General features: G+C 42.8%; 1 protein-coding gene and 1 pseudogene across 1 annotated transcript; both read right to left on the reverse strand.

Annotated features, from left to right (window-relative positions):
- Nucleotides 1–5095: 5095 nt before the first annotated feature.
- Nucleotides 5096–21516, reverse strand: GSTA4 (glutathione S-transferase alpha 4). Its single transcript, XM_004673573.2, has 7 exons — nucleotides 21437–21516; nucleotides 20425–20529; nucleotides 13920–13971; nucleotides 11910–12042; nucleotides 10963–11104; nucleotides 9210–9341; nucleotides 5096–5620 (listed from the first exon to the last, which is right to left on the reverse strand). The coding sequence occupies exons 2-7, from the start codon at nucleotides 20509–20511 to the stop codon at nucleotides 5498–5500; spliced, it is 669 nt and encodes a 222-aa protein (XP_004673630.1). The 5' UTR covers nucleotides 20512–20529; nucleotides 21437–21516; the 3' UTR covers nucleotides 5096–5497.
- LOC105853695 lies at nucleotides 6696–7678 on the reverse strand (annotated as a pseudogene).
- Nucleotides 21517–22370: the final 854 nt, after the last annotated feature.

Genomic DNA, 22370 nt, shown 5'->3' on the forward strand with positions numbered 1-22370 from the left:
AATCCCTGGTCAGAGAGGTGACCCACATGGTGCAGCAGACCTCTCCTGACCCTCCTGCTGTTCCTCTCAGCAGTGTATTTCAGTCAATCTGCTTGTTTTGCTCCACTCTGCCTCTGGTGAATCCTCCCACTACCCCTGCACCTCACCTGTACCTTAGTTCTGTATGTATAACTAAATAAATCTTTAAAATAATGATATAATTGACAAGCTAAGAGAGAAGACAAAATGGACTCACAAAATGCTCATTTAAAACTAGACAATGCAGAAAAAAAAATGGAAGCCAAAAAAGAAGAATCAAGTAACATAGTTCTATTTGTTCAACCACTTCAATAATAATTATAATTGTGAATGATCCTAAATATATCAATTAAAAGGCAGAGATTATTGTGACTGGATGAAAAGAAACAAGATCAATTATGGGTTTTCTACAAGAAACCCACTTCAAGTATAAAGAAACATATCAGATTGCTTTTCGTGGGGATGTTTGTGCTGATATGGTGAATTATAACAGAGTGGTTCCCAGGACAAGGGGAAGTTCCAGGTTCCAGGTCCACCCAAGAGAGGTAGAGCTGAGCAGGGAGAAGAAGCTGGAGAGGAAACTGAAGAGGAAGGAAGCAGGACAGAGAGTCAGAAGTAGAGCTGAAGGAGGCACAGGAAGCAGAGAGACATGTGAAGAAGTGGCTCTTGTTTCTTGGTCCTGGGCTGGTTGAAAGAGATGTGAGTGAGAGGACTGAGGACTGTGGGGAGGTTAACAATGGCAGCGTTTATCTTGACCTTGATTTTGCTTCCCCTCCTCAGACTTGTCTGGCCATTTCTGACCCATTTCTATGGGTTCCAGCCAGCAGATGCTTTACACTTGTGATGGGCTTTTGGGTCTTGTTTTGAGTCAATTCCTTTTGGCTAGACTTTACCCGTGAGGGGATGGGTAACTTTAGGGGTTTGATTTAGAAACTATATTCTTTGTCTTTTCTGTATGGCACACTAATTGTATTTAAGTTCCGTTCCATTAAAGAGCTTGTATTTTGTTTTGATGTAGCAGATGGCAGAACCTATTTAGAGCGGGCAGGTTTAGGGGCTCTGGGGTGCTGGTGCAGATGCCTGCCTTGTAACATAAAGAGCTTCCCACCATCTTCTGGGGCAGAGTATTTGAGTTAAAGGAATCAAGATCATTCTGTAACAGGGTGGTCCCTAGAAAAAACAGGAAGTTCCAGGTTCCCTGTCCCACCCAGAAGGAGGGTGGAGCTGAGCAGAGAAAAGGAGAAGAGAAGGAATCTGAAGAAGGAAGCAGGATGGAGAGCCAGAAGGAGACCTGAGGAAGCCACTGTGATGAAGACACCGTGTTTGTTTCTTGGCCCTGTGCTGGTTAAAACAGATGTGGGTGATACCTTTAGGGAGGTGACTATGGCAGTGTTTATTTGATTTTGATTTTGCTCTTTTCCTCCCGACTTGTTTGACCCTTCTGACCCTTTTCTATGGGTCCCGGCCAGAAGGTGCTTTAGGCTTGTGGCAGCTTTCAGGCCTTGCTTTGGGCCAATCCCTTTTGGTTGGACTTTTACCCACGAGGGGATGGGTAACTTCAGGTGTTTGATTTAGAAACTATTCTTTGTGTTCTGTGTTGTATACTCACTGTATTAAAGTCCCTTTCCATTAAAGCTCTTATGTCTTGTCTTGATGCAGTGGATGGCAAAACCTGTTTAGAGCAGGCAGGTTTGGGGGCTCAAGGGTGCCCCTCTCTCCCTGCCCTGTAACAATTCAACAAACAACACCAGTAAATACAAAAGCTGTGCTCGTGCAGATGCTGCCTGCTGAAATTCATTCAGGCTCTGTGGACCTCTAAGAGGCTGCTCCAGGCCACCCTTTCAGGTGGGGCCATAAGAAGAGAGGCATTCCTTTGCGCCCCAGTCTGCCTAAGCTTCTCAGAGTGTGGCTTTGGGTTACCTCCTCCTTCAGTCACAGACACCAGAGCCCCTCACTGCCTGGTTTTCCTTTTTTGTCCAGACTCAGGAGCCCTCCCAGTTTATATGTGGCTGTGTACTAGGATCCCTTTGGCTCAACTGCTTCCAGCTGGTGGGCTTCCCTGTCTCTCCTCTGCTCTGGCTTCCGTCTCATGTATTTGAGCTCAGCTTTGTGCACCCTAGGACACTGATTTTTTTTTTTAACTTTTATTTCTTTTTATTTTACATAAGTTTATTTTTACATCATTTTGTACATTTTTTTTTTCCATCTCAATTGTAATCCCTGCGGGTTTCCCATCACCAAGTCACCCGTGTGCCATCACCATGATCCCGTGCATCAAACCCCCCATTTTGGTCCCATTCCCCACTCCACCCCTGCAAAATGTCTCTGGTACATGCTTGTTCATTATTTTTGTTATTTTCTCGCCTGGTCCATTATACTCCTGCTATGAGTGAAACCATCCGGTATTTTTCTTTCTCTTTCTGGCTTATCTCACTAAGCATGATCTTTTCCAGCTCCATCCAAATTGCTGCAAAAGACACGTGTTTCTCATTTTTTGGTTGCTGAGTAATATTCCATTGTATATATGTACCACATCTTTTTAATCCAGTCATCTACTTTTGGGCATTTGGGCTGCTTCCATGTTTTTCCAATTGTAAATAAAGCAGAAATAAACATGGGGGTGCAGGTATCTTTTTCAATCAGTGTTTTTGTGTCTTTTGGGTAGATACCTAGGAGTGGGATTGCTGGGTTGTAGGGAAGCTCCATGTTTAGCAGTTTGAGGAACCTCCAAACAGTTTTCCATAGTGGTTGTACTAGTTTGCGTTCCCACCAGCACGCTGATATTTTTAAGGATAAACCATCCAATCCCTGACAATCTCTTCCTACTCTATCACGAGAGTCTAGTGGCTCATGAAAATAGGAGAACAGTCTAGAAACTGAAGTGTGACAAAACCAGGATAATGGCTTCAGAGGTGGGATGGGGAACATGTTTTCAACCTGAGAAGTGATTTACATCAGTTAAGTTGTTGTAACCATGAGCAGGAAGCCAGAGGAATCTGTTCCATGGAGACATTTGGCCTCTTGTATTAAATTTCTCTAGTCCAGAGCAGTAGCCAAACTCCCAAGCTGCATTCTCAAAGAGCTGGCCTTGAGGGCCCCCTGGTGTCCAAAAGAATTAAAACCCATGAAACGATCTTTTGCAAAATGGCTTGAGACCTACATAGCACATAATCCTATGCCTCTAAATCATAGCCAGTGTTGTAAAAGCAGTGTTACTTCAATCATAAAATAAATAAAACATCTCTGCAGGGCTCAGTTTACAGGAGAGTGTAAAATGTTTCTCCTACCTGTGGAGCTGAGAAGTCCAAAAGTACATCTTTCCCTCTACAGTTCAAAGGTGCCCTTCCAACACCCCCAGGTTCAACAACCCCACGGAAGGACTCACAGCCCGCAATGAAGCTGTCACACTCAGGGTTGTGCTTTGCTATGGAGAGGACACTGATGACAAACAGCCTAGGGAAGAGATGCATAGGCCAGAGCCCAGGGTCCAAACAGGAGTTTCCGAATGCCCTCTGTGGCGCCAGGACCAGCCCTAACTCCTCCTGGCTGCCCTGTGTGACGGGCATGGAAGCCCACCCAGGCCTTGAGTCGAGTTTTACAAAGGACCCAAGTGGCATGACTGACTGCCCTCACAACTGCTCCTTCAGCCCTCAGAGTGGAGATGATGCCTGTGATCTCAAGGCCCCACCTGCCTCACACTGCTGGGGAAGCTCAAATCTCACTGTAAATCCCGTCATGATCTAGCCCAAGGTCTTGGGCAGACACTCCTTTTAGGCGTGCCATCCCAAGGGGGTAGAGATCACCTCCCAGAAGCACAGGCCGGGCCTGTCTTTATGCAGGGGAGACTTCACCACACTACCTTCCATTTTCCCTTACTGTTGGCTCTTATCTCAGCCTGGCCACCATGGTCCTTCTGGTGTGCACGTGGTACTCCTGCCACCAAGCCTTGTCCTCCAGCAATCCTCAATGCTCAGATAGCAGCAGGGTGCCCACATGTTAAAGAGTAAGGGAAGAGATTGATGCTGTCTGCCCTTGATTTTTCTCTAACAAAATGCAGAAGCACCTAGGGTCACTGTGACAGGCCCTTATGATCCCCTGGTGTATGCCTGTTATTTACATGCAAGCACTAGCTCCTCACTGCAGCTCAGGAAGAATGTCTTCTCTCTGAGACAATCATCAAAACTTGCTTCTCCTTCACTTTTAATGCCCGAGTCTTATACATTCCAAAAGCAGCAATTCTGCTGTTTGCACAGCTAACCTCCTACTGTGTGGTAGTTTTCTAGAGCAGGGACTCTGTGCCCTAGGCCACCCAGTCAGGTTGGGACATGAGAAGACAGGCATTCCTTTGGGTCCCCCATCGGTCTAAGCTTCTCTGAGTGTGGCTTTGGGTTACCCCCTCCTTCAGTATGGGCTCTGATCTAGGGCTTTGTCTCCTGGCCTCTGCCTAGCATATAACACTGCTAGGTTAAAGGGAGGTAAGTCAGCATGTTAAAAGCAGTTTTTTTTTCTTTTTAAAGATTTATTTATTTATGCATACAAAACTGGGGTACAGGACAGATGTGCAGGGGTGGTGAGAGGATTCATCAGAGACAAAGTGGGGAACAGAACAGGCAGATAGACAAGTGCACTGCTGAGGGGAGCAGCGGGCGAGTCAGGAGAGGTCTGCCGCGCCACATGGATTACCTTGGGGCTGGGGTCGGACTCATGCTGAAGTGGCTTTAGCTTCTTAGTGCTGTGCTTTAACCTGCTGCGCCACCAGGGAGGACCCTAAAGCAGTCTGTAATAAAAACTCCTTTTAGTTCTGCAATACAAAAAATTAGAAGCCTACAAATAAGCATTTGTTTGGGGATAAAAGTAATATATATTTGTTTTCTTACATATGCGCCACATACACTAGAAGGATAAACAAATGATACCTATGTTTGCCTGCTGTGAGCAGAACGGGGTAGCTGCCCTGTGGGCAGGGTCGAAAATACTGCTAACTGCAAAGCATCTTAAACAGTTTTGATAGCTGAACCATGTGAATGTATTTTATATTCCAAATAGTATAATTAAAAAAATTGTAGCAGCAGGGCAGTGATTTGCAAATTCTTTATTTTGGTTATTGACTGCATTCATTACTACCATGGATTTGTTATAGGTGAGAGGACTGTCATTCACTAGACATTTTGTTGTTACTAGATATTAAAAATTAGGGCTTAGAATGAGAGGAGAAAAGAAGTGCAGGGAGAACATGAGGTTCTGGCTGTTCTTGTCATCAGGATATGAGTAACCAGGTCTAATTTAAGTGCCATCCTCTCCAAAAATGGTTTTCAGAAAAAAGCCCTGTAACAATTATTCACTGGAAAAAAAAAAATGTACTAAAAGAGGTTTTAGGGACAGTCAGACATAGCACCATGATGGAGCTGGCATCAGTGAAGACACTATGTGGACACAGCGCTCTGCAGGGAGTAGCTCTCAGTCACAGGCGAAGGCTGACTTAGGGCATGAAGACGTTGTAGACGGTTCTCACGTAGATGTCATCTGGAGGAGGCTTCTTCTTGCTGCCGGGTTCAAGGAATTTCTTAATTGTGGGGATGTTACTTATTTTCACGGAAAACTCCTGAAAAGAGTAAACACAAAAGTTCAAGTTTAACAGTCAAGATCCACTATGGAAATACAGTTGTGCAAATGGCCCATCGATATTTGTTCAATAACTATTTGTTACAGAGATCCAACCAGAATTGTAATCTGGCATCTGTTTAAGAGTCTGATTTCTTGGTCTGATTATTTACAATCTCAGCCAACAGTGGCTGGAATCTGAGCCAGACTTTTTGAAACTCTCATTGTCCACACCAAGATGTAAACTTTCCTCAGAAGTCATAAAATAAAAAAGATACTTAGGATTATACTTGCTTACAGAAAAAACAGGAAAGGAAACTAGCAGGCATGGAAGTACCTCAAATGCTTGGATCTGCTCAGAAAAAAGTCAACAGTCATTTACATAAAAGTGTTTTTAGAAGTATTAAGATGGTAAAATTTATATTTTAGGATTCTGCTTTCTTGGACCTTTTTTTTAGACCCACTAGCAAATGAACCCTCTTTCTGCTTATGTGGGAAATGATCAATTGCATTTTTGTAGCTAAGGGCTCAGATATCAGAGAGTTATAGAAGAAAAAAATAGCCCTCAAAATATAGTTTCATTCACAGTCAAATCTTACCAAATCTCAGTAGTGGCTAAAAGCATATGAGTTATTCCTTTTTGACCTATTGACAGTTCTGAACTATATGAAAAATGTGCATTAGCATATATAATTTTTCTTCCAAAGTCATCTGAAAGATCATTTACTTGAAAAGCTACAATTTATTATATGTTACATATAATAAAGCAGTTTTGTTCTATTTTAAATTTCTTTAATTGCTGGATGCCTCCTGGCTAGTACATAATCATTCTGTAGCCCTACCACAGATGTATTTTCATTTTCTCATATTTTTGTTTGTAAATCCCATAAAAGTCTTATTTCCTCTGTTGAACATTGTTCTCTTGGACACATCAAAATGGACCCTATGCTATAATGACACAGGATAATGCTGAAAAAATGAACATCTAAATGATTTGTCACTGCCAATGGCCCTGGTTGGCTCTTCACACAAGAGCGAAAGCTGTCTTGGTAGATTCTGCTGTTGCTGCTGCTTTTTTACATTACAACACAGGCTTTTCTCCTCTTCTATCGCTCTTCTGAAGTGAGATGTGTACCTGATGTCTGTAGAATATGTATTTCTGGAACTACCTTCCATACTGAGCTGAAAACCCTGTACAGGTCTGTTTCTTCATCTTCCATGTCAATTTTTCTGAACTTAAGTGCCCTGAATTCTCTGCAAATCTTCCTCATCTTCATCTAACATGACCGACCCATTCCTTGCTTCCCAGACTCATTCCAGATGTTTTCTGCTCTCTGTTCTTTCAGTTGTGCTAATTCTTCTCCAGTAAGTTTTGGTCGACCTATCTCTTGGCCTGCAGGAATTGGTCAGCTTCACAATCTGGCAGATCATCCATAACAAATACACCTTTATGGTCAAGAAAAGAGCAAGGTATGTTTCTGATATTAACTCTGGACCCACCCAGAAGGAACTGAAGAGGAACCACTCTTCCCTTCATTTTCTAACTATAAGCCAAAGTCTTTATAATTGCATTTAACAGAACTTTCTTTTATAGAACTGATCCTGAGCCTCTGGTTCTCTGAATTGTTGAACAGGATTAGTTTTAAACCCCAAAATTTCAAGTTATGGCTTACAGCCTGAATAGAGATGAAACCACTGTCATTATATTTCCAGAACGCTGTTAAAAGTGCAATAGTCTTCCGTAGTCACTTCCCCTCTGTCATGCTCCTTCTCCCTCCTTCATCTATTTGCAACTGAAGGTTTCGCCAGGGCTAAAATATTCCCCCTGCAATAATAGGTCATTCAAACAGTGCTGAGTGCAAAGGGAGGCCTCTTGGATCTTGTGGAACATGCACTCATGCTCACTTGTATGGAGCCAACAGCCCCGTACCGACCACCCCACCTGTGACGCCAGTGTCAAGCAGTCTCAAACACGCAAACATACATACATGTCACTAATAGTTATACAGATTCTGATATTTATGTCAACTAATCCTATGCAAGTTACAATCTTTTTCATTGCCTATTTGAACTATCTAATTTGAAATATGCCAATATTTGGAAGCTTGTTCCATAGGATTTATTATTTCAAAATTAACCTGGATTCATATTTATTATGAATATTATGATAAAATCTTTTGTGATTTTCATTTAAGAGTTTGTGAATTTTTCTCTCCTCTTTAACCAATGCAGGAATGATCCTTTTTATTCAACTCAGAAGATCTGAATTAAGATCCTAGAGTTCTTTAATAGTGGGGCTTGATCAGATCAGAGATTAAAGTTGTGTTTACATGAGTGTGCCTGGGTTTAAAAATAAAAGCTGTTAGCATCACAGATGGAAAATATCAGTATACTTTTTCCTGTTTCTACAAGAAGGAATAGGTAGAAAGCTAAATTAAATAATGGCTATTTGTTATTGAAAATGTCTATTCTCATTTTCTGGGTGTCTGAATTTAACAGATGGTTGTTCTTATTACTATATCAAAATGATTTACTGGACTTGAGAAAAATTGTTTAAGTATGAGTTATTTTTTGGAAATGAAGTATGTATTTGGTCAAAGATGTGTTAACATTTGTTTTATATTTATTTTGTTAAGAAGCCATAGATGAATGGGCATGGCTTTGTGCCAAAAGAGCTTATTTATGGACAGTGAAATTTGATCTTCTTATAATTTCAGCTGTCACAAAATCTTCTGATTGTTTTTCAACCATTTAAAAATGCAAAAACTATTCCCAGTTCAAGAGCTGTACAAAAATAGCTGGAAGACCTGATTTGATCAATATTCCCAACCCCCAGTGTAGTAAAAAGCCCACAGATTTGGGTGGTGATAAAGGTTTAGGTTCCAGACCAAAACTAATACCACTATTTAGGCCAGCTTGACTGCTCACATCTTTGTTCTAGGTCTCCGTTTCTTTATCTGTTTACTGAAGGCATTGGATGAGATTAATTTTTAAAATCCTTTTTTCTGTTTCAAAATCCTTTGAACAACCTGGATAGAATAATACCCATGGATAAGCTGAATCACACATAAGTCTTCCCTTGGAATTAGTGTAAGGGAGAATAGTACGAACTTTGGAGTGATATTGAGGATCTTGGTTAGGAGCTCTCAGAACTTAGACATTTCCGGCTTGAAACCACAATATTTCAGTGAATGGAGCCCAATTGTAATGGGAACACTGTTTCTGATGATGACTCTCAAGCCCTCCTGTTAGTACATAAGATCAAATGAACAGTGCCTCATCCCTACAATTACCTCGGTGGAAGTCCCTATCAGCAAACTGTGTCTGTTCCAAAAGTGTGGTTATAAGACAAAGCTAAGGTCAAACTTCCTTAACCTGTAAATTCTCTTTCAGTCCTAAGGATTTGGGGACCAAGAAAATAATGTCAAGTCTGTAGCTTCATTTCATTTCACTAACCAGAATCTTAAAAAAATTATACATATTGCCTCTACCATCTCTCTCCCCTCCCACACACAAACCAACAAATCAAAAGAGACTGAAGTAAGTCCCCAGAGTTCTGGGCCAGCCTCATCATACTTGGTTTCATTTACCTGGAGGTGAGGAAATGCAGACAGAATATTGGGAATTTTCTCCTCTAGTGCCAAAATGGTTTGGAGTAGGATGACATCTGCAAGGCTCAGCTGATTACCAACAAGAAATCTTTGTCCATGATCCCTTAAAACCTGTGGGAAGTAAATGTTTTCCATCAGTTATTATACACTCTATGGGGAATCTGATGAAGTTTGGAAGTCAGTGCAGTATCTGAGAAGGGGGTGAAACAATGGCCTTATCCTCCGATCCTTTTACTTACTTACCCTTTACTAAGGAAAGGTCCCTATGGGGTGGGGGAACCAAAGGATATAGGCATGTAAACATCATTCAATATCTGCTTTATATCAGAATGAGAAACTGTAAATCAAAGGAAATATTAATCCTGGATTTAATATAAAGTGCCTTCAAAGGATACATCTATTCTACAGAATAGATTATTTATTTATTCTACAGAAATAAATTCCCAGTCCAGGAGGCTGCGAAAATGATTTAAGAAGGGCTTTCTCCAAAGGTCCAATCTTGCTTGCTAGTTCTGTGTGCCTATGAACATCAGGACTCATAGTCATAAACCAGACATGACTAAAAAAGCCTTCCTTTCACGTATTCTAAGACTCCCCAAACTAAAAACACAAGAGTTCACATGTTGTCTCCCACATTAAGGTAACCTATGGGTGCAGAGATATACAGAAATAGAGGTGACCAGGAGAGGCAAAGGGAGAATCTTCTTGTAGTGAACGCTGCCATGCCCATGAGGATGCGTAAGTGCCCATAGGAGTGTGGTATGTATATCTGACAAGATCTCTGTATGACCCCAAGTCAAAACAGTTACTGGAACCAGACAGGGACAACAATGAAGCCAGAGTCTGTGGTCAGAGGCTAGAATTCCGATTCCAGGTTCCGATTCCATTTGGGCATCATCACGTCTTCTCTCTCTGGTTCCATTTCACATGTGAGACAGAAGGGTAAAAACATTCAGCTCATGTGCTGTGAGCAGCCCTGATGCAGCTTGGTGACAGGAACATAAGAGCCAGCAGTGACCTTCAACCAAGACACCTGGTTCCTCCTTTACCTTGCCACATTTCTGCACTCTCCTAGTTTACATTCACGAGATGCCTGTGGGAAAAGACATGGAACCAAGCAACAGAAAATCCCTCTCCTTCTCCTCAAGGCTAATTTCACAAAGATGACCAAAGAAGGTCGGCCAAAGCCATGCTTTTACATTTTCTCCTTTTGTTTTCAGTGGAAACTTAAAATAAATAAATAAATAAATAAAAGACTCTTCTCAGTTCAGGAAAAAAGGAATTTGAAACTTAAAAAAAAAAAAAACACGAGTAATAGTATGATGAGTGAAATAAAAACCAAACAACAACAAAAAAAGCAAAGGAGAAGGGCAATAAAACAGAGGCAGTTTTTCTCTTCATATCAAACTACCAAGCAGGATGTCTGATTCACAACAGCTGTTCAGCAAATGTTTGGGGAATGAGAGAAGGAATGAAGTAGGCATCTCACATTGTGAGGGCACCTGGTGAATGTAAGGGAGCATGACACATGTGTTGTGAGCCCACATTCTCCCCACATTTCTGAGTAATGTGATCCCGGTAGAGTCTGAAGATCCCAAGTCATCCTGGCTCTGCCTTGCTGGCTACTGTTGGTTCTTGGGAGAGCAGGCCAGCAGGCCCTGCTTCTTGTATGAGCAAAAGGCCACTTGTGGTTCCTTGTGGTCTATTCATCTGTGTCATAGGCCTCACTTACCTTTTCAAACACAGGGAAATAGCGAATGAAAGCTTTCTGGGCCATGTTAACCACTTCCTTTTGTTGATCGTCTGGTTTTAGAAAGGGATGCATGATAATCAGTTCCAGCAGATCCAGCGTCCCCTCCACATACATGTCAATCCTGAAAAGCAAAAATAAAAAAAAGTGTTTTGCAATTTCCCCTCCCATTGAACTCCTGGTGTTCACAGCTAAGAATTCAGAATGCTTTTTTCCTGAAGGTTCTAGTAACTTAAGTACCACAAAGCATTTATCTATACCTGTTTTTTAGGACCAAAGATGCAAGGTCAATCAATTTTAATTGGAATTCAGAAAAATCTATTACAAATCACAAAGCATAATCCTGATCCCTGCTCTTCCTGCCTCACTCCAGCATCAGGCTTCACATATATAGGCACAGTGGATATAATTTATGGAATGCTTGGTATGTACCAGGCGTGGCTCTCAACTCTCTGTATCCAGTATTTCATTGACCCTTGTGACATTATGAGGACTGTGCTATTATTAGCCCCATGTACAGGGAACTCACCAGGACCCAGAGCTAAACAATTTTCCCAGGATTAGGCATTTAGAGGTACAAGAGTGAGCTCTGAGTTCAAATAACAATTCAATGCATATTCTGGGCATTGAACGTCATGAAACAGTTTCCTGTTTCTAATACTCCATGATAATACCATTTGCGAGAAAGGTAAAACACAATGATCAGTTTGAAACCTGAAACAATCACCCAGATATTAGAACCAATATCTGAATTCAACTCTTTCCTAGTGTTTATTCAGACTTTTTGTACTGACTTTCTGATTGGCTTTGGTCCCTGTTCTCTGTAATGCTACCAGATATAAAGAGGTTGGGTGTGCTGTGGAGGGGTGGAAGCCAGCTAAGGCACCAGCAAGCTGACAAGCGAGAACACTTCAGAGGGGCCACAGTACAGGGTTCTCTCCTTGAGGTCCTTGCCAAAGAGATGATGCTTCTCTGCAATGTAGTGAAGAATACTCCGGGTCTGCACCAGCTTCATCCCGTCGATTTCAACCATTGGCACTTGTTGGAACAGCAAGTGGTTACCTGAGCAGGAAGCCAGAGTCAGAAATGGTCTCTTCCCTCTCCCTACCCACTTAAAAAAATGTCCTATTCCATCAAAAGGGAGTTTGGGCATGGTCTGAGGACATAGTGGCCAGCTCCCTGATGACTGATAACTTCAGCAGATTTAGCCAGAAAAGCCTGATAATTAGCATTGTTCTAAATTTTCCCTTTTGATTTTCACTGTAGGAAAAATAAGGGTGAGGATAAAGGGTGATATAGGGTGGGGAGAATTGTAGTGACATTATTTCATCAGAGCTGTACTGGCTATTACAGGAGCTACACGTGCCTAGTTAAATCTAAATTAAAATTAGTTAACATTTTTGTAAAAATTAAAAGCTAATTCCTGGCCCTCCCTGGTGATGCAACGGGTTAAAGCACAGCATTATGAAGCTGTATGCAGCCACTGCACTATGAGTTTGATCCCCAGCCAGGGAACTGACCCACATGACGTGGCAGACGTCTCCTGACCTGCCCACTGCTCCCCTCAACAGTGTATTTCTGTAGATCTGCCTGTTCTGCTCCCTACTCTGTCTCTGGTGAACCCTCTCACCCTCTGCATCTCTGCCCTGTACCCCAGATCTTGTATGCATAAGTAAATCAATCTTTAAAAAAAAAGATAGTCCCGGGCCCTCCCTGGTGGCGCAGGGGGTTAAAGCACAGCACTAAGAAATTTAAGCCACCTCTGCATGGGTTCGATCCCCGCCTGCCCTGGAGGTGACCACATGGCGGGGCAGACCTCTCCTGACCCACCCGCTGCTCCCCTCAGCAGTGTACTTTGTCGATCTGCCTGTTCTGCTCCCTGCTCTGTCTCTGGTGAATCCTCTCACCCTCTGCATCTCTGGCCTGTACCCCAGTTCTATATGAAAAAATAAATCACACATTTCAAGACACATTTCAAGTGCTCAACTGGCACAGAAGGCTATCAGCAACTACACTGGACAGTGCAAACTGGAATGTGCCATCACTGTAGAATGTTCCATCACAGCATTGCTTCAGAGAATCTGAGGTACACCCATTGCTTCTTCTCTTCCCAGATACAGATCATTTACTACCAAATCTGTTGTTCCTGGACAAACAGGTTTGTTGCTTTCTTCAACAAACCAGCATCAACCACTTCCCTGTACCAACCTCTAGGGAGTATACAAGTATAGCCTAGCCCTCAGGGACTTGGGGACCGGGGGACACCCACTGAAGGGAGAAGAGCATTAGCCACTCCTATGATCTCAGACAGGGACACACATGGATGGGTCATCACGCCCCACAGAGCTAGTGCCTCTGAGAAGCCTTGGGCTGTGCCTGAGGACCCTTGATGACCAGGGAGGAGACTGTTTATCGGACTCCAGGCATGTCTTATGGGACCTGAGTGTGGAAGGTGTGGGACTGACTGGGGAGCTAAAAGGGGGGAGGACCCTCATGCTGACTTAATCTCTATTTGGTATTCACTTCAGAAATGCAGCCCAGTGTAAATGGGGACATTTATCTGCATGTATCAAGCAGGTTGTGATATCCCAGCTTTTGTGAAGGAAACAAGGAGGGATAATGAGGAGGAGAGAGGAATGAGGAAAGAAGAAAGGGGGAAAAGAGGCCAGAGGAGAGGGAGAGACAAGGATGCTGAATGGCTATTTACCTGGATGGAAGAAGGAGAAGAAGGAAGCCCTCCCTTTAACACAACTTATAATGAAATACTGAATAAGAAGTGGTTTCCTGGTAATTCCAGCTATTATTCCCTCCTGATTGTCTGGTTTGAGGATACTGTTCTGAATGTTTAATGTCAGCAGTACCACTGCCCTTCCACATAAATATATCAGTTCTTACAGAAATACCAGCATTACCGACAATTGTCTCATCTCCATACTCACCATCCTGCAACTTCTGTAACTGTTCTTTGGTTTCTAAAAATTCTTCATCAAACTAGATTAAAACAACAAAAAAGAGACACCCCCCCCCCAAAGAAGGGAAAAGTCATTATAGGTTCAGGACTGGAAATAGCAAGTACAATTACTTCAAAAGCAAAAAGAAAGGGCACTCGGCGCCTATATCTCCATTTCTAAATGTCACTGTCCATCAAAAGAAGCCAAAGCTCCCAGGAGAAAGGATGGTTTTGTTATGTCTGAAAGCAAAGATGTACTCAATGACGAGTGAGATATAGCGAAGGCAAACATCTGCAGGGTCCTGCCTGGCTCTACGTTGTCCCAGTCAAAACTGGGACACTTCAAGTGCCAAAAGGAATGATGCCAGTCGTGGATTATGACATACACCAGCAAAAAAAAAAAAAAAAAACCGCCTATGTCTAGTAATGTTATTAAAAAAAAAAAGGAGAAGGCTCTTCTTTACAGAATTAGCACTAATTAATGATAAAATGAGAACGTCTCCAATTTGCAAGCTTCACTTTAATAATTGATTTTTTAAAAATTCTTTTTTATTTATTTATGCATACAAAAACGGGGTACAAGCCAGAGGTGCAGGGGTGGTGAGGGGATTCACCAGAAACAGAGTGGGGAGCAGAAGAGGCAACTCACTGAAATACACTGCTGAGGGGAGCAGTGGGTGGGTCAGGAGAGCTCTGCCGCACCCTGTGGGTCACCTCCAGGGCCAGGGATTGAACTCGCACTGAAGCGGCTGTGGCTAGCTTATAGTGCTGTGTCCCTACCAGTTGCACCACCAGGGAGGGCGCTAATAATTGATTTTAGTAAGAATCACACATGGACACTGAAATCATTGAGTGATGAGGCAATCTGAAAGTATCACCCAAGTTAATGATGGCAAAGGTAAAGTGTGTCTTGTAATCAGAAAAATCTAGAGATCTTAGGATCTAGGTATCCATCTGATCAAAGATGTCCAGTGAGGGGCACCATGTGCTTCCTGCTATGACACAATGAGAAGGACATACATATTAAAACAAATAAAAATATAGCCAAAAACATTTAACTTAGATCTATCCATGAGGTCATAAATCAGGCATATCAGAATGTGGGGCAGAGTATAATAATAAATATCTTGAACTCTCAAAAAAACTTCCTTACATGCTTTGATTTTGTTCTGTTTTTAAGATTCTTTTGGGTATCCACGGTTGGGAAATGTGTTTGAAGAATATGTTTGTCTGCCATTCCCACTTGAGGTCTTCACCGCATGTCTAGCTCGGCTTCCCAGACAACCATTCACTTCCCCACTGAAAGCATGAGGTCTGTTCTCCAAGGACAAATCTTTTATGTAAAAGTCAGGCAGCCCTCCTCTGATAACTATCCTTTTTGTCATTAGGTTTCCATGTCACAAAACTGATTCTTTTTTTTGCAGTATTCACAAAAAAGTTTCAATTGTCCATTTGCATATTCCTTTTCTGTTAAAAGCATGGAAGAAAAAACCAAACAGGTACTATTCTAATGAAAGAAACTAAAGAGACGTAACTTCTAAATGCCTGAATCCTGGAAATGGAGGATGCCAGGGGACAGTTAAAACTGCTAAGCAGATCCCAGGCTCACTCCTCGGACTCACTTATTCATACTAGTAGCTGTGAGAAACCCGAAAGAGTGTACATTTTAAAAGACGATCCCTTCCAAAGGATTCTGATTCTGACTTTGATTTCTGGGAACACACAGGCAAAAAGCGTGCTATTCTCACAAGAGAATTCTCTTCTGTCAAACTTTATAAAACTACTGGTCAGTCAGAAGAAATTGTCATTGGGATGGAAAATGATTGGAGAGATAGGGAATAAATAACATGGCAGAGGAGGGATGAAGCCTGCCCACTGTAGCTGAGGCTGCTAGCTGAGTCAGCGCCTTTGAGGCCGCTACACCACCAGTTGTCTGATCCACAAGGGGATGACGGTGGAGGTGGGAACAATTTCCTACCCAGGAGTCTTAGGAGAACTGCCCCATTCTACACCACACACTCCCTTTTACAACACTCTTTCAGTTATTTTAACGGGCTCCGTGATTAGGGCAGGTGGCCTGTGAGCAGGCTTTAGTCACCTTATCACTCTGGTACTTACTGTTGGGAGTGACCAAAGATTTGCTGACAAGGACTGAATTAGGGTGGTAATGAATTGAGCCTTGCATCCAAGCTCGATAAGGTGGTAATAAACTGACCTTGCAGCCGGATGGGACCAGCTGAAGGTGACAATGAACTGGGCCTCACATCAAGGACACAGTGATAAGTCACCCATTTGGAATCTGAGCTTAGGACCTATATAGGAGACCCTTCCCCCTTATTGAGTTGGCAGTAGCTGTGGACCCCTGGGGGCCGTCTCAGCATCTCAGCTGCTGCCTGGGTGCAATACACACTGCTTGCTCAGCCTGTCTGCCTCCCATCTTTCTTTTTTGCCAGTCACAGAAGTTGGGATAAAACACTTGCCAGGCATGCTTTGCACATCATTATTGTGGTTCCAGGACTCATGAACTCCTCCATGGGCAGCCAGTCTACTCCTCCCTATTCCTTCACAAGTAGATGAGCACAAAGTTTGATTAAAATGTCCCCATTGCTGTGGGGAGGGACCTGTCTATGCCAGAGGGGACTGTTCCAGTAAACCAGGAGGTCAGCTTCCCAAGGGACACCAATCCAGCTCCCTCCAGCCTGGTGAGAGGGTAAGTCATGCTGGGCTGTCATCCTGTGACTGATCTAGGGTCACCGGTAACAGGACCCATGTTCTTTGTTGTTTAACTTACTTATAGCCAGGTTTTTATTACTACAACCAAGAATCTCAACTCATGGAAACATAGGAGGGGTAAGACAGCATAAAGATCGCGATGACAGAGGAGTTGACAAAGGATTATATTAACACACAGATAAGGCATCTATTCTGAAATCTATAAAATACACCCAAATTGCAGAAGTGTACAGGAATTAAGCAGATGACATAAACAAGTTGACTGGGTTCAAGTCGGTGGGACCAAGAACTGAACAAAATGTAAAACCATGTCCTAAGGCTGTGTGGAATGAAGGAGCTTCATCTGTGGCAGTCCTTACTCTACTCAATCCAGCAACAGCTTCTCTGTTCTGTGGAAGTAAGACCCAGTATCCTCACATCTGTCAATTTCTCAAGAGAAATCATGATTAAAATACAAAACTACTGGTGGGCCTGGAGAGGAAAATAAGTGCTTAAGGACCTTTTAGTCTCAGAGAGGGCTGGGGAGACATTCCAGCCTGACTTCTTCTAACCCAGACCTCTGACCATTGCACTTACTGTTCTTAGGTGGCATAAAAGGAGTTTCCCACCTGTCACCCATTTACAGGGTTTTGGGAAGATGAAACAAACTTTGTTCCATTCCAGTGACAGACACAAAATCCAGAGCAGGCCCTTGGTCCCAGACCTGCAGGAGTGGCACGTCTGGGTGGCTTGCTTTTATTCCCCACATAGCTCACGTGACAGAGCCACCTCTCAGGCTGTGGCCGCTGGCAGGACAGAGTACACAACATTGGTGTTTTGACAGAATAAAGAAGCATTTCCTGAGTCTCTCAGGCATCACGCACATATGGAGTGTATGAGGCCAGTGCTGATCTCCTAAGATGACAGTGAGAAAGCCCCAAAAGACAAGGAAAACTGAGGTGCTGGGCACTGGGGCTCTGGCCTTCGCCAACCACTTCAGGGTCCTCTGCCTCTGCAGCCTTGGAAAATCATACTTTCATCTTCATTTAAATAATTGGCTGGGGCCCTCCCTAGTGGTGCAACGGGTTAAAGTGCAGCACTATGAAGATAAACTCAGTGAGCTCCATCCCCAGCTAGGGAGCTGACCCACGTGGAGCAGCAGACCTCTCCTGACCCTCCTGCTGCTCCCCTCAGCAGTGTATTTTACTCCATCTGCCTGTTCTGCTCCCCACTCTGTCACTGATGAATCCTCCTGCTCCTACAACTCTGGCCTGTACCCTAGTTCTTGTATGCATAAATAAATTAAAAAAATGTTTAAAAAGATATATAAAATGCTATCGACCAACTTAGAAATCTGTATAACATAGTGTGGCAAGTTACCAATGTACAAAGAAATCAAATCCAAAACCGAATGTTCAAAATAAAAGCAAAACCCCCAAACCTAACAGCATTCTTCTGTCTTCTTTTGCAGGTTGCTATGGTAGTGACTCATTATTCTGAAAGCTGATAAAAAGACAGAATCAAGATGGTATCTTGCCTTTTCTATCAATATATGAACTTCCCTTAAAGGCAGTAAACACATGAAAAATCACTCATAAGAGAAGCACAGTTAACAAAGCCAGGTGACATGATAGAAAGAGCAACATGTGTAACCTCTAACAATGGTGATGACCACTAGCTGCTAAAACCACTAGCTGAAAAGGTAACGGAGGAAACTTTATTATGGGTGGATCAGGCTGACGTCACCAGATAATACTGATCAAGCTCAGCATTGCTGAAAACAAGTCGTCATACATGCCTGTTTTCGTACAATAGAAATGTGCTCATAGTATGCCTGTGCTGCGGTATAGCAATGGGGAAAAAATAAAGGCAGAGAAAAAAGGAGCCTGGACTCTCTGTCTAAGTAGCAATTTACAGTAAACCTAAATATGATAAAATAAGAGTAAATCATGAGAGGATTTCTCCGGGGAATTACTTCTTCCACAGATAAATGGAACTAGAAATTTAGCACCAGATCTTGGCTGCTAACAGTTTTCAAGGGAACCGGACTCCCTGTGGAAATACCTGATTCTAGGGTTATGGCTTAGAAAATAAAAGATGAGCATCTTGTAGAATCAGAAAATAAGAAAATGTTGGGGGTGTAGGTGTGGGAAGAAAAAGAGGACAGGGCTATATGAAAAGGTTTCGAAAGCCAACCTGAAAGAGCCGTGATGGTCATAGCTAGAACAATGTGATTATAATACCTATACTTAAGTCAAGACTGATACATAAAAATAATTGAAAAAATAAATAAATAAATAAATAATTGAAAAAATAAATAAGTGGAGAAAGAAAAAGTTTTCCTTACAAAAGAATTCTGAAGTTAACACACTTTGCTCTCTAAGAGATAAGTATGGGCTCAATTCAACTATTTACTTCCAAAGAATACAGGAAAAAAATAGTCATTTTCTAATGATTGGCAGATAGTACCTTAATCAATGACTAAGATTAACAGTATCAGTGATAACTCATGTGATTGCAGGTAAATTTGATGCAATGAGAACAGCACACCACTTCTTGGTATTCCCCAAAACCCAGAACTCCAGTTCATGAGGATATCAGCTAAACCCACACTATGGGGGATTCTACAAAGAACCTGAGCAATAATTTTCCAAACTGTCAAGGTTGTGAAATAAAGGAAAGTCTGCCACAGATTGAGAGTGACTTAAGAATAAATCACTAAATATAATGGTGGATCCTGGAATAGTAAGAGGACATTAGTGGAAAAACTAATTAAATTAGAATAAAGTTTGGAGTTTAGTCATACACTAATGTTAACGTTTTAGTTTTGACACAGTTATGTAAGATGCTGTCATTAGGGGGGACTGAGAGAGTTCAATGGAAAGGCTCTGCTCTATATAACTTCTATTCATCTACAATTATTTCTAACTATTGAGTTGTTTTTTTTTTTTAGTTTACTTTTTTAATATAGGGGAAATTGTTATAGATTTTTAAAAAGAATCCTAAGCAAATGTGAGGTTTGGCCCTGCTTTAGATCCAGACCGGAACAAACCAACTGTAAAAAGTCCTATATGAGACAATCAGTGGAGTGTTAGGTTTATCGATAAGAGGGAATTGTTAATCTTGTTCAGTGTGAAAATGACATTGTGGCTATGTTTTAAAGTCCTTATCTTTTGGAGCTTAAAACAGAAGTCCTCACAGATGAAACACATATTGTTGAATTCTGCTTTAAAATACCCCACTAAACAAGTGGAGGGGGAAAATCAGATGTATCTATCAGTGATTGTAGCACTTGGGTGAGGGATACACAGCATTAGTGCAAGGTTCTCTCTACTTTCCCTCATATCTGAAAACACCCATAAATGATAAGCTGAAAGAAAAAAAAAAAAAGAAAAAAACACAAGCCCTATGGTCAAAAGCACCACCATTACACAAGATACAAAAGCTGCACAGTGAAGCCACTGAATTCAACACCAAATTTACCTAGAGGCTGCATGATTAACGAAGTCCTGGCAACAACTGGCACATTTCAGGTCTACTCCTCTTTTCCTTATTAATAAATATTTATTGGTAGACCAGAGTCAGTGATAAAGTAAAAGTCAACGGTAAAATAAATTCCACCAACTACTTTCCCTTCCAAAGATAAAAACCCTGAAAGCAAGCAATCTTTTCACTGAATGAAGCATGGCAGTAACACTGGTGGAGAGAACTGAGAGCTCCGCCATTTATGTTTTCCTCAAAAGTCTGGCTCGCAAATTTGTGAGAAACAGTGTGTGTATTACCTCCACTCCTGCAGCCGCTAAAACCCATCTCACGGATTCCATCCGGCCTCTTCCGTTGGGATAGTGGAGCTTGGGCTTCGCTGCCATCAGGGCCTTGCAGGATTTCTGAAAAACAAATCAGCAGCCCCCTGGGTCATCAACAGTGCTCTGGGGCTAAATGAATATTCGGAGTTTTAGCACAGGGGGAAAAAAAAAAAACAAGCCAACATCTTATTGTTTTTCCTGACTCAATAAAACCACCACTTAAAAACATTAAAACATCTTGGCGTTTGCAGTTTCTATTTTTTGATTTCTTGTGTCTGGCTCTTGGAAAGCTGGGGCCATTTGTTGCAGACCGCACGTAGTTTGCAGATTCAAGCATCATATAATTTGCCCTTGAAAAATCTTAGATTTTACAAATTCGGCCTGGAGGAGTGAGAAGCGAGGGGTCGCGGAGAATTACACACCCCGAGGGACTTCTGCAAGTATTTATATTTGCATATACACGATCGTGTTTGATTATCACAACTGAGAGGATGGACAGGCCGAGTATTAGTATTGTCTGCAAAATGTGCGTCCATCCTCAAGCCTTCGATAGCTGTCCCCAGGCCCTAGACATCCTATCCCTGCTGTGGGACACGAGCCCGGGGGTCGCGAAAGCGCCCAGGCCACATACTGGGTCACCGGAGACTCGACCCCAGAGGTTCTCCACGTCCCAGCTCAGCCCACACCCAGCCAGAGCTCGCCCAGGGAGGATCCGAGCCGACCTTCCACCAATGCATTCAGACTCCTCCGATGGGGTTAATGAAAATACGCCAAGGGAGCCAAGAATGACCAGAACCCCAGCCGAGCTGCCCAGGTCTGCCGATTGGGGGCAGGGGCGCAGAGGACAAGGGGTAGGGAAATGTGGAAGGACTGAATAAGCGGAGGGCGGTGGATGGAGGAGCATGAGGCCCGGAACAGCGAGTGGAGAGCAGTGGAGAGGAGAAACAAGAAGGAAAAGGGAGGGTGGGGCGGCCGGAGGGACACAGACCTGCGGTCCGCTCGGAGAACCCGGGTAGTACAAAGCGCTCAGCCAGCGGTCTGCAGCGAGGCGGGACCAGCGGCGGAAAGAGGGCGCCCCCGATGGGCGAGGCTCCGGGAAGATTGCACCAATAGAGATGGCAATGTTTAGCATGCCCCACCCATCTGCAAGGCATTCTGGATAATATGAAAATATACTAAATTCAAGCTAATTTACACCTTAATTTTAGCATTTTGAGGATAAAATAGCGTTTATAGCATTAGGTAAACTTTTCCTTTCATTAAGAATTACTTTGACAATCTAGCACGAATAAATAACTCGACCTATGTGTAAAGGCAGAATTTTCTTGGGCCTTATATAGCTAGCTCGCGCGCCATGTCTCTCGGATGTGAGGGCGATCTGGCTGCGACATCTGTCACCCCATTGATCGCCAGGGTTGATTCGGCTGATCTGGCTGGCTAGGCGGGTGTCCCCTTCCTCCCTCACCGCTCCATGTGCGTCCCTCCCGAAGCTGCGCGCTCGGTCGAAGAGGACGGCCTTCCCCGAATAGAGACGGACCGGTCTTCGGTCGAGGGTATACGAGTAGCTGCGCTCCCCTGCTAGAACCTCCAAAGAAGCTCTCAAGGTCCATTTGTAGGAGAACGTAGGGTAGTCAAGCTTCCAAGACTCCAGACACATCCAAATGAGGCGCTGCACGTGGCAGTCTGCCTTTCTTTTGACTAGTTTTTCACCTTAAAAACCATTTTTATCTCTATCTAGCATTTACACTAATTTTCTTCCTAATTTTGGAGAAAAATAATAGCGAGTTTGTCTCTGCTATCTTTGAGACTTCCATTTCTATGTCCATTAGGTATATCAATAACCCGATGGTTGCTCAAAATAGAGGTCTAAAATGGGTTAAACTGTCAAGGAAAGGTACTCCAGAGAAAGTATGTTAGGTAAG

Source organism: Condylura cristata, unplaced genomic scaffold, assembly GCF_000260355.1.
Source record: "Condylura cristata isolate star-nosed mole 26May11 unplaced genomic scaffold, ConCri1.0 scaffold00001, whole genome shotgun sequence".
NCBI lineage: Eukaryota > Metazoa > Chordata > Mammalia > Eulipotyphla > Talpidae > Condylura > Condylura cristata.

Bases quoted from the DNA above. Each gene is read 5' to 3' on its own strand.
- GSTA4 (XM_004673573.2), bottom strand. From the start codon at position 20,511: ATGGCAGCGAAGCCCAAGCTCCACTATCCCAACGGAAGAGGCCGGATG. The intron at 11,105-11,909 runs GTACTGTGGCCC...TTTGCTTTTCAG, and splicing joins GACCTCAAGGAGAGAACCCT to GATTGACATGTATGTGGAGG. The intron at 9,342-10,962 runs GTAAGTGAGGCC...TACTTCCCACAG, and splicing joins ATTTCCCTGTGTTTGAAAAG to GTTTTAAGGGATCATGGACA.